At 39.4% G+C, this 16,875-nt stretch overlaps 1 protein-coding gene across 2 annotated transcripts in view; it reads left to right on the forward strand.

The window, feature by feature from the left end:
- The first annotated feature begins 787 nt into the window (after nucleotides 1–787).
- The window catches only part of LOC107654959 (sodium/calcium exchanger 3-like), a 43,842-nt gene continuing 27,754 nt past the window's right edge, over nucleotides 788–16,875 (forward strand). For both annotated transcript variants that reach the window (XM_016442309.1, XM_016442310.1), the window contains exons 1-2: nucleotides 788–912; nucleotides 13,359–15,215. In XM_016442309.1, the coding sequence (XP_016297795.1) occupies nucleotides 13,444–15,215 (1,772 nt within the window). In that variant the 5' untranslated portion in view covers nucleotides 788–912; nucleotides 13,359–13,443. The remainder of the gene's footprint in view (nucleotides 913–13,358; nucleotides 15,216–16,875) is intronic.

The following is a 16,875-nucleotide window of genomic DNA, read 5'->3' on the forward strand; positions in this document are numbered from 1 at the left end:
CAGGCTGGCTGATGTATCAGCCTACAAGTAGTAGAGAATGTGATATTAAATTAGATCACATATGATCTAAAATCATAAAATTACACATTTTATGGAGTATAATTTTAGGTGCACAGATGTAAGCTAAAGGACAACGTTAAGCAGGATTAAAGACTGAATGCTCCTCTATAGACCAAATGAGATATTTTTGACCTCTTGCTCCACGCAATTATTCCACATATGGTCTTGCGTGGTGTTTTAAACGTTGTTTCAAGGCACGCGCGCAGATGTGATATTACATGCACATGAATTATGGTGCATCTTCTCGGTCCCAGCTGATGCGATGACGTAGACGCGTGTGTCCGCGTGTGTTCGGCGGAGGGTGTGTTTCCAAGGCGAAATCTGGAGAAGGGGGGAGAGAGAGGTGACTTTAATTCTCAATATTTGCCATCTTCAAATTCTCCCTCTCGTGATGCACGGAAAAACGAGCAGGACAAGTCGCGCAGTCTCTCAACTGCATGATCAAATGAAGCCGTAATTAAGCAAGCCGGTGATGCCTGCAGATGAAATGCACAGATGCTGACGGATGGACGTACGGTTGTAGATGCAGCGGTTGCACCGGTGCTGACTCGGGATGCTTGGTCATGAAATGATACGAGGCCCGCTTGGTTGTGAGAACACCAACTTGTTTCCTGCGCTATAACGTGAGACGGACAGAGAGCGAGAGGATCTGCCGGAACTGGGCAGGCACCGGAGTCGGTCCGTGTGTGCGTGTGCGCACGAGTGAGGAGGGCGAAAGCGGCCCTGGGGTATTTCTGCACCGAGGAGCAGCCAGCTGCACGTTTAACGGAGAGGAAACCGATCCGGCTGGAATAATTGGCGTTGCCGAAAATCATTTAGGACGAAAGCATTACTCGTTTGCTCAAATCACAGGTACGTACCTTCCGTTCAATGCGTTTGCGCGTAGCTATTGGTTAAGTCAGCGATAATTAGTGCAGTTCGAGGCACCACCGGCTTTATTTAGGGGTAGTTTGAATGTTGCGAATTTGCCTCGGTAAACGTCAGCCGCTGTTCGGAGTGGATGTGATCAGCGCGATGTGGAATTGCTGTGGAGAGAGAATGTCTCCAAATTTGCGTCACAGGATCATTTCCACCATAATGCCACTCAAACGTAAAATAATAATTGGCAGTGCTGAATTCGTCATCGTAGTGATTACAGAAAGCACCATAATGATCTCGATTATTTTATTTTTATGATAAAATTTGGATTTAATTAATAGTGATTTAGAGACTCGTATGGATCATTTGGGCTGAGAACCGAGAACCGGTTTCGTTTTTTAAACAAATGTTTTCCTGACGTTTCGGTCAGCAGTTTCCGAACGTAGCTTCATCCGCTAATGCGGACAGATCACCGTACTAAAATACTCTCGACAGCGTTTCCTGCACTACTATTCAGCGGCAACACCGCTACCGAATCTAGTGATCAGTATAGTTCGATTCCCGAACAAATGACTCATCTGAGCCGGTTCTTTTTGAGTGAATCATCAACATGCTGCGCGGCCAATGTAGACCGATTCCTGAACGATTTACTCTTATGAGCCGGTTCTTCTTAGTGAATCCAAAACTTACAGCGCGGCCAATCTAGTTCGAATCCCTAACGAGTGACTCTTATGAGCCGGTTCTTTTTTGGGAATCAAAAACACGTATCAATCAGTCGGAGCCGTTTGAGTGAGTGACTTACTGAACCCCAATTTATTAGTTTCATCAGGTTCATCTTTTGACTGCTGTTTGAAGTAATTGTGAAAAATTCGTATTTTCATTTTTTGTGTTCAAAAGTATTAGAAATCGCTCAAAGAACTGCAATCGGAACGAGCATTGTTAAATGTCTTACTACTTCCATCCCTGTGGAACATTTATAAGGAGAAGTGTCGCTCGAGGCGGGCGTGAAACCATTTATGATCTGTTTGTTCAGTCATCTGCCTTTTAAACGGAGGATGTGCGCGTTTCTACGTACGTTTCTGAACGTAATACCCTCCCGAGTCTTTCACAGAATCCCAGCATCCTACACGTCAAATTTGGTCCACCAGTTTTTAGGTCCCTCATGCTGTATTTCTGTCAAACATGATGGTAAACTCACACTTGAGGCATTGTGGATTTGTAATATGTGCATATGGGATTGTAGAGTTAGTCATCTGATGTGAGTTCCTCATGTTCTTTTGGGGGTCCGAACAAGTAAAGAGAATTTGCTGAGATATGTGATTAATTCAAGACAGCTGCCACCTGCCACACTCTCCTACACTCTGTTTATATCCCTATCAGGTGTTGCCCCAACTGGGGATTTCTTAAAATAGGGTGGGGGGAGGCTTGTGTTTGTGGGTGTCTCTAGTTCGCTCTGTCTCCTGTTACCCTGAGAGACGTGTAGCACTTCTTCTTTCCTCACCAGGACGGTGAAAGCCAGAACTTTGGGAAACAGCTATGCTGCCGGTGGCAAACTTGCTGTTGTGCATTTGTGTGCTATTTGGCTTTACAATGCCATTTGTGGGTGTGAGTGTGTATGACAAAAATACCTAAATTTGTATACACACTCGCAGACATGACTGACTGCCTCCAATTTTTTCTCTAATGAGCACACAAAATTCGTTAGCTTAAAGGCCTCATTAGTATGTTAATTAGCCTGAGTTGTTCATAGGCCTTTTGTGTGAATATTTGTAGTCTATTCATTGTGTGAAGTGAGAACACTAAGATGCCTCTCAGCGGCAGTTGTCAACAGTTGCGTATGAACGGATTTGCTGAGGGTTCTGCGACGCAGGCTGAGGTGTGATATACGACAAGCAGAGAGCGGAGGAGTGAAGACGGAAGTTCCCAAACATACTTTTTCCCCCACGATTTACGCCTAGTGCGTTGCCCATTTGCTAGTAAGTCCCAGTCATGTAGATTGTGTTTGCTTCGAAAAGCATCAAGGCAGCTATTTGCTGTTTGCCCATTGATTACAGGTGCCAACGAGGTACTTTAATGCATGCTGAGATCCACATGATCGTATTAGCCTGCTGCCCACAGGCATATCATTGCCATGGGAACAGCTGAGGCGGTGGAAAGGAGGTTACCCACGATTGGTTCACCATCCTGAAACGCTGCCAGTCATGTTTCTTGAGAGGTCTGACCTGATCTTGGTTTGAATGAGATTCAAACCCACCATCTGTGTGATTGGATCAAGACATTGTCAACGGCTCATAGTTTAACCTGTTGAATTCGTTGAGTTTCATTTCATTGAACCAGTGTTGGAGAAGTAGCCATAAGCTACTCGTAATTAAAAGTAGTTAAAGTGATCGTTTACCCATAAATGAAAATTCTGGCATCATTTACTCATACTCATGTTGTTACAAACCTGTATGATTTAGTTTTTTTCTGTGGAACTCAAAAGACGACATTTTTAAAATGTTTTAATTTTTTTAAACCATACGTTGACAAAAAGTCAATGAATCCCATGAATTGTTGTTATTGTTTAAATTAATTGAAATAAATCTGAAATCAAATACAATTATAAATTATATCTATAAACAGTAGAGTATGGTGCTAGCAACAGCTAGATCATGGGTTTGATTCCCAGGAAAAGCAAGAACTGCTAAATGTAAATTTGTACTCTGAAAGTATTCTCGCAACTTTGTAAAATTACAGTTGAACCTCTAATGTCACACAGACTGTTTTATCGATGTCCTTACTGCGTTTCTGGGCCTGGGAGCATTTCAGTTATGTTGCTGTTTATGCAGGGTCAGAAAGCTCTCTCGGATTTCATCAAAAATATCTTAATTTGTGTTCCGAAGATGAACGGAGGTCTTACGGGTTTAGAACAACATGAGGTTGAGTAATTAATGACATAATTTTCATTTATGGGTGAACTATCCCTTTAAGATTAGAACTGAAAAATAAAAGCTAATTCAACATATTATATTATTATATATAATTATATATATATAATAATAATAAAATAACACTGGTCTCATGGTGTTTGGATGACAGTATTCTTCAGAATGTCTTTTTCTTCTTTCACAGAAGAAAGTCAGTCATACAAGTTTTCTCCAGTCCACCAACAGAAATTGTATGCAGATAGTCTTTAAATTTCAATAATCAGATTATTTCAAACTAATGAATTTGGTTCTGACAGAAAAAGAGTGAGAAAAACAGACCAAGAGCAGGAGGAGGATGAAAGGAGAAATATGTAATTGTAAGCATGGAACAGCTACTTGCTCTCCGACCTATCTCTGTGTGGGCTTTCCAAGCAATGCTGTGTGAAAGTGTGTGTGTCGTCTCTTCTATTGTATTTTTAGTGCATTACTTTTTCATGCTGGCATTGACTCTGATGCTGAGAGAGTGAAAGAGACGGTATGCGTGTGTGTTGCCGTCTCTGTCAGCACTCTGCCATCTCATGGGTGTATTTGGAATAATGTATAAGATCTTTTTCATGTTCTGAAGTGTGTTTGCTTACCTCCAAGAGTGCATCAACACACACACACAGGAGACCTGCACCTCGAGACTTGGAGACTCAAATTGTGGTTTTATTACAGTGTTTTGGAGGGTCAAATTGGGATTATACTCTTACACATATGAGTGCATTTGACCAGAGCTGAAGATCTCCTGAGGTCGTCTGTGTGGGTGTTTAGCAGAGAGATCTTTCCTTCCAGTCCTCTGAGCAGCTACACACTCCTAATTCACAATACAATAACATGACCTGGGGATTATTAGTTTATTTTCCTCATTATTAGCAATAATCAACGTATTTTGTTAAATTAGTGCGGTTTAGTTATGTTTAATTAACATTAACTATAATGTTTAGTCAATTATTGTAGTTAGGCCTGGGCGATAAAACGGTATCGATATTTATCGACGGTATACCTTCTTCGATAACGATATAACAAATGTTCGATATAGTGCACGATATAGGCACGTGCTATGTGTGACGCAGACAGCACACACAAACACGAACACATGCTGAATTGAGTGCTGTGCCTGCCAGTGATGAGGAGATTGTGAATAAAAAAATAATATTAGTCGAATTTAAAATAAACATTTGCATTTGAATGTTAGGAGTGCGTCAGGGAGCGTCATCAGTGGTGCACGAGATGCGGTGATAATTATGTAAGTGACATTGTTGCATTTTAATGTTTTGTTAGTCTAGCCCACGAGATGCGCCGCTGCTGTGTTATGCATTCAAAATATTAGAGAAATATAGGTGAAATAAAGAAAAATATAATCTTGATTAGGTGAAAACCGAAACCAAGCCATTCACACAGAATGCATATTCAGCGCATTTTTTAGATGGACAAAATTTGACTGCTGCACTCGCGTCTCACACAAGAGATGTAGCCATGCAAAGTTAAAACCGTTTAAATTTTTAGAAAACACGTCGCGAATTTGTGGAGGTTTATTCCTTTTCACTGCGTCTCCACTTTTTTTTTATAGACAGTTATTTCCTTGAGTTGACAATTTAAATATGCGGCATTATTTTGCTCATTGTGTCCTCCTGTGGCCTCGGGAGACAAGCCTAAAGTTTCCTTAAAGGGGTCATATGATGTTGCTAAAACGAACATTATTTTGTGGTTTTATGTTTACGCGGCGCGATGCAACGCGTAAAAAGAAAGTAATCCGTAATTGTACATGTTTCCATTTACTTCAAAATTTCATGTTTAAATCAATGTGTTATTTGTCATTTCTGTGTAATTTTTGTTAAATTCACTAACAGTTTCTAAGTGACAATTGTTTCCACGCCATTTTTTCAGTATATGTAAAACATCGGAGCAAATTGTGATTTTTAAGTTTCACCTTTGTGTGGTTTGAAAATCTGTAGTCATCACATCCATACTATACCAAATGTGTATTGAAAAGCCACATATGAGTGCAGAGCTGCTCACAGAGGACATTTTTGTTGCATTTCTGTCTTTCAGGATGTTTAATTTTCACATAATGGCCAGACTGACTGCAGGATCAGTGTTTTAGGATTTGTGAGAAGAAAACGAACAGTTAAGTTTAAAATGACCCAGAGGAAGGGCTGTAAAGGAGTTTTCAGACTACTGGAGATGTCAAGCATGTAAAAATGTTTATGCTCAACAAAGCTGCATTTATTTGATGTAAAATAAAGTAATATTGTGAAATATTATTACAATTTAAATTCTGTTTTAGATAAGATATTTTAAAATGTAATTTATTCCTGTGATGCAAAGCTGAATTTTCAGCATCATTCTTTACAGCACCAGTCTTTAGTGTCACATGATCCTTCAGAAATCATTCTAATACGTAGGGCTGGGCGGTATATCGAGTTTGTACGATATATCGATATTTTCTTTACAAGCGATTCGATATGAATCGATATATAGTACCGTATTGACCCGAATATAAGACAATGTTTTTTTCTTGGAAATACATGTGAAAAAACGCGGTCGTCTTATAATCAGGGTCGTCTTATATTCGGGCCAATACGGTAGTTTGATACGAGCGCATCTGAAAATATAGCGGAGGACACAGACTGAGCTGCTGCGGAGAAAATGCATAATACAAATTGTTCTAAACATGTGACAAGCTTCATATTATGGCCTTTAAAAACTGGTAAGACATAGTTTATAGTTTCGTTTGGCATATTAGTTTAAGTGGCTCGGCCCGTCATGCTCTGACAGAAAGGCTGCATGTGCCGCTGACAGAGACACTAAGCTACTCACGCTGTTTAATGTGTTTGAGATGTGCTGTCTTACTGAATGCATAACTTACATTTCACAGGTATATTCTCCATTTGTAAATGTTAGAAAGCCATTGAAATATTTCCATTTTTCTGTCAGAAGTGCATGAGCCTTCTGCTTTGGGATTCTCCGCTAAACTTCACTTCAGCGAACGAGCGCCGCCGCGAGCATGCACGCCAAACAGACAGAGCTCAATTAAATGGGAGCGCAATAATTCTGACTAAAATATACATTTCGCTGAAATATTTGTAGTTGGACAATAAATGTCACATGTAGAATTTTAAACCTACAACTAAGTCTATTTTTATGATAGCACTGACTGTAAAGTGACTGTAATGGGGTAATCAAAATAGCCTAACACAGCTCTGTGCTTTTGTTCTCATTTATTTTCATTTTTAGTTTAGTGAAATTAACTTTTAAAAGCCTTCTTTTTGTTTTTAGATTGCAATGTTACAATGTTAGAATGAAATGTGATTTTAACCCTTTTTTGCACATAGTATAAAGGCTTACATGGTTATTCACTTTATTTGTTTTCATAGCCTTTAATATTTATTGTTTTGTTGGACAACATTGGGTGGTAAGTGAAATATATATATATTAAATACAGATTTTTTTAAATCCAAATACAAAATACCGAGATATATACTGTATATCGCAAATCGGCCAAAAAATATTGAGATATGAATTTTTGCCCATATCGCCCAGCCCTACTAATACGCTGATCTTCTGCTCAAGAAACATTATTGTTAGTATTATTATTATTAACAATCTTATTATTATCAATGTTGACAACAGTGTTGCTTAAATATTTTGTGGAAACATATAAATTAAATTATAAAAGTACTTACTGTCATTTTGGACCAATTTAATGCATACTTGCTAAATAAAAGTGCTGATTTCTTAAAAAAAAAAAAAAAACACTACAGATCCCAAATTTTTTAACCTTATTGTGTGTGTGTGTGTTTCATATAAATATATAAAATATTTATATATATATACAAAATATTTGTAATGAAATGAAAGATTGTTCAGTCAAGAGGTCAATCTGTGCGGCTTAGATGTAGTTTTTGTCAAATGTCTTTTGACTATATTCCCACAAAATTTGAACATTGCTAAGCAGCAAAAGATACAAATTCTATGGGAATACTTGTGTGTTTTTTCATGTTTATGAATTTAGCAATCGTAGTGAAACAGTAGTAACTCTACATCCATGTGACTTCAACTGCATGTGGCTCTCACTATGCTTTGATGGTAATGTTGTGTGATAGTTTGGTTGTTTGGCAGTATAATAAACAGTCTGGTCACTGTGGTCCAGTGGATTGGATTCAGTTTCACAAACCCGCGCCGGGCCCCAAACTCACACACATCCGAGCTTTGTTTGATTTTTATGAGCATGATTTCAGAGACTCATAAAAATATTCCTGTCCCACGCGTTTCAGTGTGTTGCTATGGTAACAGGTGCTGACTTCATGTGCAGGGATAAGACAGATCTTTAGCTTCAGACACTCAGCGGCTATTCGGATATAATGCTACATAGCGCCACCTCAGACACACACACACACACACTTTTAGTTACGCTCTCTGAGGAGCAACTCTTCTTGTTTGGAAGCTTGTAAATATAATGTTCTCATTTGAGATTATTTGCTGATACCTGTCCTGTTAATGTGAGGGACATGTTCTAAAAGTCGAAGAGTCGAAGCCGAAAAAATGAAGAGAGATTACAAACACAGACAAGTGTCTTTGTGTCATTGTGTGTAGCAGTGTGTTTGTAGTAAATTAGAGTTACACCAGTTATCACCCACAATCTGCTAACTAATTCTTCCCACATTCTCTTTCTTGTCACTAAAAAAGAAAGTTCACTTCAATAATGAAGATTACAGGTGCCAAAGGAGTTTTTATTATATTATGATGTAATCAAAAAGAAAGTGTGTTGCTGTAAATCAGTATTGCTGGTCTTCAACAATAAGTGGAAGGTGAATTAATGCATTTATGCCAAGAAATAAGGATTTATCCACTTTAAAAATATAGGGCATTTTCAAACTTTTTGGGGGCACTGTATGTGTATTAAAGGATTAGTTCACTTCCAGAATAAAAATGTCCTGATAATTTACTCACCCCCATGTCATCCAAGATGTTCATGTCTTTCTCTCTTCAGTCGAAAGGAAATTAAGGTTTTTGAGGAAAACATTACAGGATTTCTCTCCATATAGTGAACTTCAATGGAAGCCAACAGGTTAAAGGTCAAAATTACGGTTTCAGTGCAGCTGCAAAGGGCTCTACATGATCCCAGCCCATGAATAAGTTTCTTATCTAGTGAAATGATCTGTCATTTTCTAAAAAAATAATGTATATGTACTTTTTAACCACAAATGCTCATCTTCCACTAGTTCTGTTATGCGTGTCCGCGACTTCATGCATTGCATAATCACGTTGAAAAGGTCACACGCGGTTAGTTCTTCATCTATGTACTTCAGATAAAAAAGGTAGAGTAGGGCGAAAAACTCCATCTCGTTTTCTCCTCCGACTTCTAAATCATCTTGACACCGTTGTTTTATCTTTTTTTTTGTAAAGGACGTTTGACTTGATTATGTAATGCGTGAGGTCGAGCTAGTGCAAGACGAGCATTTGTGGTTTAAAAAGTATACAAATTTGTATTTTTCTTAGAAAATGGCAGATCGTTTTGCTAGATAAGACCCTTATTCCTCGTCTGGGATCGTGTAGACCCCTTTGAAGCTGCATTGAAACTGCAATTTGGACCTTCAACCCATTGGCTCCCATTGAAAACCTTCATTTCTTTTTGACTGAAGAGAGAAAGACATGAACATCTTGGATGACATGGGGGTGAGTACATTATCAGGAAATTTAAATTCTGGAAGTTAACTAATCCTTTACCATGAGACAAGTAATAATCTTTCATGTGTAAACCTTGTGATTACACGCATCATGTCACTACAGGCTTCCTCTTTATTTTCTCTTCTTTCTTCCTATATTTATTGTTGTATATGGTAGTGTAGACAGAGAGGAGGGGCAGCTCAAGGCTTCAGGCTGGGCTCTTTTGCTTTACAAAACAGTTTTTCCTCATTAGGCCTTCTGTTTCTACACTGTGCTGTTTACTTACAGCCCACTGCATATGTGTGAGTGTGAGAGTGTTTGTTTTACTCACTATAATCAGGTCTGGCCTGATGGCTCTTGCATAGTCCACTTATGCTCATCTGCATCTGTCTCACAACAGCTTTTGAGTTTATGCGTTTTAGGAGTTTGATCATGCAACGTAGTTAAACTGCTTCCGGAATGTTAGGAAGCAGTTGCAGGAATCATAAAATATTTAATGATTCTGGTTCCTTAGCGGTTCTTCTTACTAATTCGTAGAAAGAAATAATTAGGATTAAAAGGGTCATATGATGTTGCTAAAAATAACATTATTTTGTGTATTTGGTGTAATGAAATGTGTTTATGCGGTTTAAGGTTCAGAAAACACATTATTTTCCACATACTGTACATTATTGTTTCTCTTCTATGCCCCGCCTTTCTGAAATGTGTCGATGAAACGCGAAAATGCTCTGATTGGCCAGCTATCCAGTGCGGAATACCTCAAGCTTGTGACGGAAATGTTACGCCCTTACCATATTGTGATGCCCTGTCAGGCCGGAGCGACGAGACAAAAACATTAAAACCCATTATAAACGAGGCATTTGTTGCATCCAGTGGGGACATAATTATGGATTATAATGACTTATACTGTCTTTTTACGCAGATCTTCTTTATGCACCAAGAGCTTGTAACACTTCAAAGAGAAAGGAAAAATTGAAATCGTATCATATGACCCCTTTAAATGCAGGCTTTTCACAAATTAAGACCTCAAATGTGTCTCCTCTAGAAACTGTGCTTATATTTGCTAAGATACTGAAGTCTAGTTAAAAAGTCAGAGAGTCAGTACAAACTCAAACATTTCTCATCAGATTCCCTCAAGACCAAGTTATCTGAAATATGCTGTATATTTATTTACATATGCATATACATACATTACACATACATATACATTTTATAGCTCCATACCCTTACCGTATCAAACTTATACTACTGTTCAAAAAAATTTGGGGTCTTTTTTTTTATGTATTTGAAATAAGGATGCATTTATTATCAAGAATACAGTAAACGGTAGTACTGTGAAATACTATTACAATTTAAAATAGCTTTTTTCATTAAAGTGGTCATCGGATGCAAAATTCACTTTTACATGTTGTTTGAACATAAATGTGTGTTTCAGTGTGTGTACACATCCACCCTATAATGATCAAAAATCCTCTCAGTGTTTTTTTAAATCCCTATAAATAATCCCCTTTCTCAAATCAAGCTGTTCACAGCTTCTTGCCTGTGTGACATCACACAAACCCAGACTCCTCCCACGTTTGTTGATTGACACTAGCGTTGTACCTTAGACCCGCCCTGAGTGAGCTGTCAACAGTCCGCCATTGTTTCGACGCTGGAGCAGGAGTAGACAAGACTGTCTCCTACGAGACTGATGTGCTTTGTTGATGGATGTAATAATGAACATAGCAGTTGTCATTTACTCTTGACATCTGAGCCGCTGAAGACACAGTGAATTACTTTTCTTTTTGAAGGGAATGCAGCCCCCGATCTACCTAAATGCATTTATGTTTGCGCAAATCATTTGTGATCTAGCCTCACCTACAGAAGAAGTGAGTATAAGGTTTTTTTTATGAATCTTTGCAAATCGCCTTTCCTAATAACGTGCTAGTTAGCAAGTTCCACAGCTAAATGCGGCTAAAGTAAACAGTTTCATGAGAATGGCTCGTCACCCCACGGAAGAGAGGGGCGGGGTGAGCAGAGCACATTAGCATTTAAAGAAATGCACTAAAACGGCTTGCTGTGTGTGAACAGAAAGTGTAGAGTGTTTTACACTACCATTGAGAAATTTTAACCAAAGTATGTTATGGACTTTTCATTAAGACCCTAAAGAATCATATCAACTTGTGGAAAATGGGCATCCGATGACCCCTTTAATATATTTAAAAATGTAATTTATTAATGTGATGGCAAAGCTGTATTTTCAGCATTGCTCCAGTCTTCAGTGTCACATGATCCTTCAGAAATCATTCTAATATGCTGATTTTGTGTTTAAGAAACATTTCTTATCATCAACGTTGAAAGCAGTTACGCTGCATAATACTTTTGTATCTTTTTCATTATGAAACACAAAGTTCCAAATCTTCAGTTCAACAAAGTTCAAAACATTATAAAGTTTCAATTTAATACACCCTTGTTTAATAAAAGTAATAATCAAAAATTCTTGTTCAAAAAACTTACAGACCCCAAACTTATCAACATAGTGGATTTGAGACTAATTTTTATTTCTCCTAAGGAATTTGAAGAGAAACATGAGACATGGTGGATACTTAAATGAGACATCCATTCTGAGTTTTCAAAGAGCAACCGCTTGAGCAAAACAAATTTCCTCTGGGTGCATTTCTGTGTTAGAGAAAGAGCAAATGAACTGCACACACACCACCTCCATCTCCATGTGGATTCACCAGAGCTGCTCCCACACACTCCCACATACACACTCTGATCTCCACTGGTGCAGTGGGATAAAAATGTAATGAAATAATCTGTGGCCATATTAGTTAATTATTCCCAGCTCTCTGGGTGAAACCTGCATACATTTCATTTCCAGAACGGACACACAGAAACTCTGCTACAAAACCTACATAGACACCATTCTAACAGTCATGTAACCTTCTAGTTAAAGACATATTTCACCCAAAAATGAAAACCCTGTCATCATTTACTCACACTTTTGTCATTCTAAACATGTATGACTTGCGTTTTCTGTGGAACATGATAAGATTTTCAAAAGTTCTTCAAAATATCTTCTTTTGTGTTTCACAGAAGAAATAAAGTCACGCAAGTTTAGTAAATACTAAATATAGAATATCCATTTTTGGGTCTCTTTATCTGGTTTGTGACACTCGAAGTAGACACCAACTCTGTGTGCCACTTCTTACATTAAAGCTCAATTTATTTAAACAGCTTTTGGCTTTAGCATTTCGCTAAGCTAACAGAAGCATACTCTATAAATAAATACACAAAAATGTGTTTTACCCTGAACATTTTTATAATTCTTTTCGGTGTTTATTTAACTTCAGCCATCTTGGGTTTATTTATTTATTTTTACTGAGGGCAAACCAATTTCCCCCCAAAAAGAGTATTTTAGGATAAAATAGACTTTTTAAACAGGAGCCTTAAAATGCTACCTCAATAGGTAGCATGTTGGAACGGAGCAACACGCTGCCCTTGCTCTGTTGTTGATGTTTTCCAGTGCGTCATTTTGGACATTGCTTATTCTGGCAACATTCACACCTGCTGAGTGAGGCCTTTTAGCTTTCTGCTGTGTGGACCTTTAGTATTTCACCATATTATATCACACACACATGCACAGCTCGCAAATCTAACAAAGTATAATGGCTTTATTTGCTGAATTCTCAGATGGGTTTGCTTACATTACTTTTGCACTGCTCATACTCCTGACCACTGATGTCAGGTGTCTTTCCTCGGCCATTAGGAAGGTGTTTTGATGGGTTACGTACCGGTTTGTTGTTCTCTGATTCACTCCCTGCTTTTCTTCTCTCACAGGTGACGTGTGGAACCAAAGACAGCCCAGTGCTGGATTCCCGAAGGACAGCTAGAGATCACAGACCCTTGAGGTGAAAGAGGGTGCATGGATCGCTCAAGGACAAAGACTTCTGCCTACCTCTGGTTGGGCGTGGTCTCCGTGGCATCAGCCTTCCTCTGCACAGAGGCGGGAGTCACGCCGAGCCCGTCCCTCTCGAATAACATCACATGCGTCCAGGAGGCAGGTCAATGCCAGCCTGGCATCATCTTACCCATTTGGTACCCCGAGGACCCTTCTATGGGCGACAAGATCGCCAGGGTCATTGTGTACTTCGTGGCAATGATCTACATGTTCCTGGGGGTGTCGATTATTGCAGATCGCTTCATGGCTGCCATTGAAGTCATCACCTCCCAGGAAAAAGAAATCATCATCAAACGTCCAAATGGTGAGACGACGACAACGACAATCCGAGTGTGGAACGAGACCGTGTCCAACCTCACACTCATGTCGTTGGGCTCCTCCGCCCCTGAGATCCTTCTCTCCGTCATCGAGATTTGCGGGCACGAGTTCCACGCTGGTGAGCTTGGCCCAGCCACCATTGTAGGCAGCGCCGCCTTCAATATGTTTGTGATCATCGGCCTGTGCGTGTCGGTTATCCCCGAAGGGGAGGTCCGGAAGGTAAAACACCTGCGTGTGTTTTTCGTAACAGCCGCATGGAGCATGTTTGCGTACATCTGGCTCTATATGATCCTGGCTGTGTTCTCGCCCAACGTAGTCCAAGTATGGGAAGGGCTTCTCACCTTGGCATTCTTTCCCATCTGTGTCATTCTAGCTTGGGTGGCCGACCGTCGCCTGCTCTTCTACAAGTTTATGCACAAGAAATATCGCACGGACAAGCACCGAGGCGTCATCATCGAGACGGAGGGTGACCGTTCAAAAGGCATCGAAATGGACGGAAAGATGATGAATTCTCATTTTGTTGATGGCGGAGCTGCTAGTAATTTAATGGGCCTGATTGAGGGCAAAGAGGTGGATGAGTCTCGCAGAGATATGATCCGTATCCTGAAGGACCTGAAGCAGAAACACCCGGAGAAGGAGCTGGACCAGCTGGTGGAGATGGCCAACTACTATGCACTGTCACACCAACAGAAGAGCAGAGCATTTTATCGTATCCAGGCCACGAGGATGATGACCGGCGCTGGGAACATCCTCAAGAAGCATGTGGCTGAGCAGGCCAAACGCAGCACTAGCGTACAAGAAGTTCACGTGGAAGAACCCGAGGAGTATGTGTCCCGCATTATGTTTGAACCTGCCATTTACCAGTGTCTGGAGAACTGCGGCGCTGTTCTCCTCACAATAGTTCGTAAAGGCGGCGACATCGCTAAAACAATCTATGTGGATTATAAAACGGAAGATGGCTCTGCGAACGCCGGTGCGGACTACGAGTTCACTGAGGGCACGGTGGTGTTCAAACCTGGTGAGGTTGTGAAGGAGATCACTGTTGGCATCATCGATGATGACATCTTTGAAGAGGACGAGCATTTCTTTTTGCGGCTCAGTAACGTGCGTGTTCTGGAGACTGAGGATGAGGTGCTGTCGCCCAGTAGCTTGCCGTACCCAAAGGCCTTGATAGGATTCCCTGCTGTTGCCACTGTTACCATCCTCGACGATGACCACGCAGGCATCTTCACTTTTGAAAGCGAGTCCATGCACGTGAGTGAGAGTGTGGGCATCATGGAAGTGAAAGTTCTGCGGACGTCAGGGGCGAGAGGGACGGTCATCATTCCGTTCCGCACGGTGGAGGGACTAGCTAAGGGCGGCGGAGAGGACTTTGAGGACGCGTATGGAGAGCTAGAGTTCAAAAACGACGAGACCTGGTAAATATGCTTTATTTAATTCACATTTATTCCCTTTTTTTCTAGGCCAGAGAGTAAAGAGGGTGGGATTTAGAAAGCTTAAAGATATACAGTGGCCTCAGAAAGTATTTTTTTGGAATGTCGTTGCATTAGATGTCTTTGCAAAATGTCAAACCAAGTGTCACTTGCAAACAAATGATGCTAAAGCTAACTAGCCAATTTGCAATTAATTTTGCACAAGCTGGTGTCAAGTTAATGAATGTATGAAGTGATGATGTCCTAATACTAAATACTTCTAAATCAAAATACTTTTTAGTCTTGATTTCGAACAATGCACCTATTGTTTTATTCATGAAAAACGATTAAAGTTCCTTGTTTGTGAAAAAAATTATTTGCAAAGACATTCATACATTTCTTAAGTGTCCAAATTTTGGGGCCACTGTAAGAATGTGTACACATAGTTGAGGAGTTGTGGTTTTATGTCTGAGAATCATGGATTCGTGGATTTGGTCATGTAATGCTGTGTTATAATGGCTCTAATATAAGGGCACGTGCCAGAATTTGCTGTCTTTTGTGACTTCCAATATGAGTGATATGCAATTAAATCACTTTTACATACATAAATTTTCTCTGTTTAAGCACACACCGTAACTCCATAGAGGTTTAGGGAGGGGGGTCTGAGATTTATCTCAGGAATGTTGGTGTTTAATTAATCTAGTTCATTCATGTGAGATTTGGAAAGAGATCCAGTAATACAGTAACACACAGACCAGATAGAGACAGAGAAACGTTTGGTGTGCTGGTCCAGATATGCTGCTGGGTATTAATAGTTCAGTAAGAATATTCACAGCATATTTTACATGACACTCCAACCCACCCACTGTGTATATGTAAGAGTATGTGAGTAGCTGACACGTCTATGGACTTTTTTTTTAATTGACATTTTTGGTTAGACTGCATATTAATATTTAAGGGAGTGTGTATATCTTAGTTTCTGTGTCTGGTCATTCATTGTTTCAGCATTTTTAATCCCATTTTCCCCCCCTTTTTAAGTGGTCCTGTGGTGAGACCAATGAATTTTTAAACTCTAAATTTTGCAAGTAGCATCGGAATTAATATGAGATTATAAAACATGCATGGATCATAATGAATAAAAAAGTTTTAAATGGAGTATAGCCTAGTGTCACATTGCAGAACATGTCAACTTTCCAGAAGTATTTTGTGTCAATTGTGCTGTATGCATTAACCAGCGCTTTAGGAAGAATTCCATTCATCCGCATTAAGTGACTTAAAACTTAAAACTTAAAAAAAATTAAGTTATTTTTAAAAGTTTTTATTCATTATTATCTATGTATATTTCATTTATTCATCATTTATATTCATCTTTTTTAAATTGTAAATTCAGTTGAACTTGGCTGCCAGTTGTATGAATTTTTTTTGAAATTTTAATATCTTGTGTTCCATGTAGGGCTGCACGATAAATCGCGTGCGATATTTAATGCGCATCTTATCAGTAAAGCCGGTTCTGTAATCAGCGGTAAATCTCCATCACCTGCGGGCTGTAGAAAACATTTCAGTCAACATAAGGTTTAAGCAGATAATGAAAGAGCTTTTAGTTTAAAGGGGTCATATGATGCGATTTCAAGTTTTCCTTTCTCTTTGGAGTGTTACAAGCTGTTCG

Source organism: Sinocyclocheilus anshuiensis, unplaced genomic scaffold (assembly GCF_001515605.1).
Source record: "Sinocyclocheilus anshuiensis isolate Anshui unplaced genomic scaffold, SAMN03320099.WGS_v1.1 scaffold487, whole genome shotgun sequence".
NCBI classification, from domain to species: Eukaryota; Metazoa; Chordata; class Actinopteri; order Cypriniformes; family Cyprinidae; genus Sinocyclocheilus; species Sinocyclocheilus anshuiensis.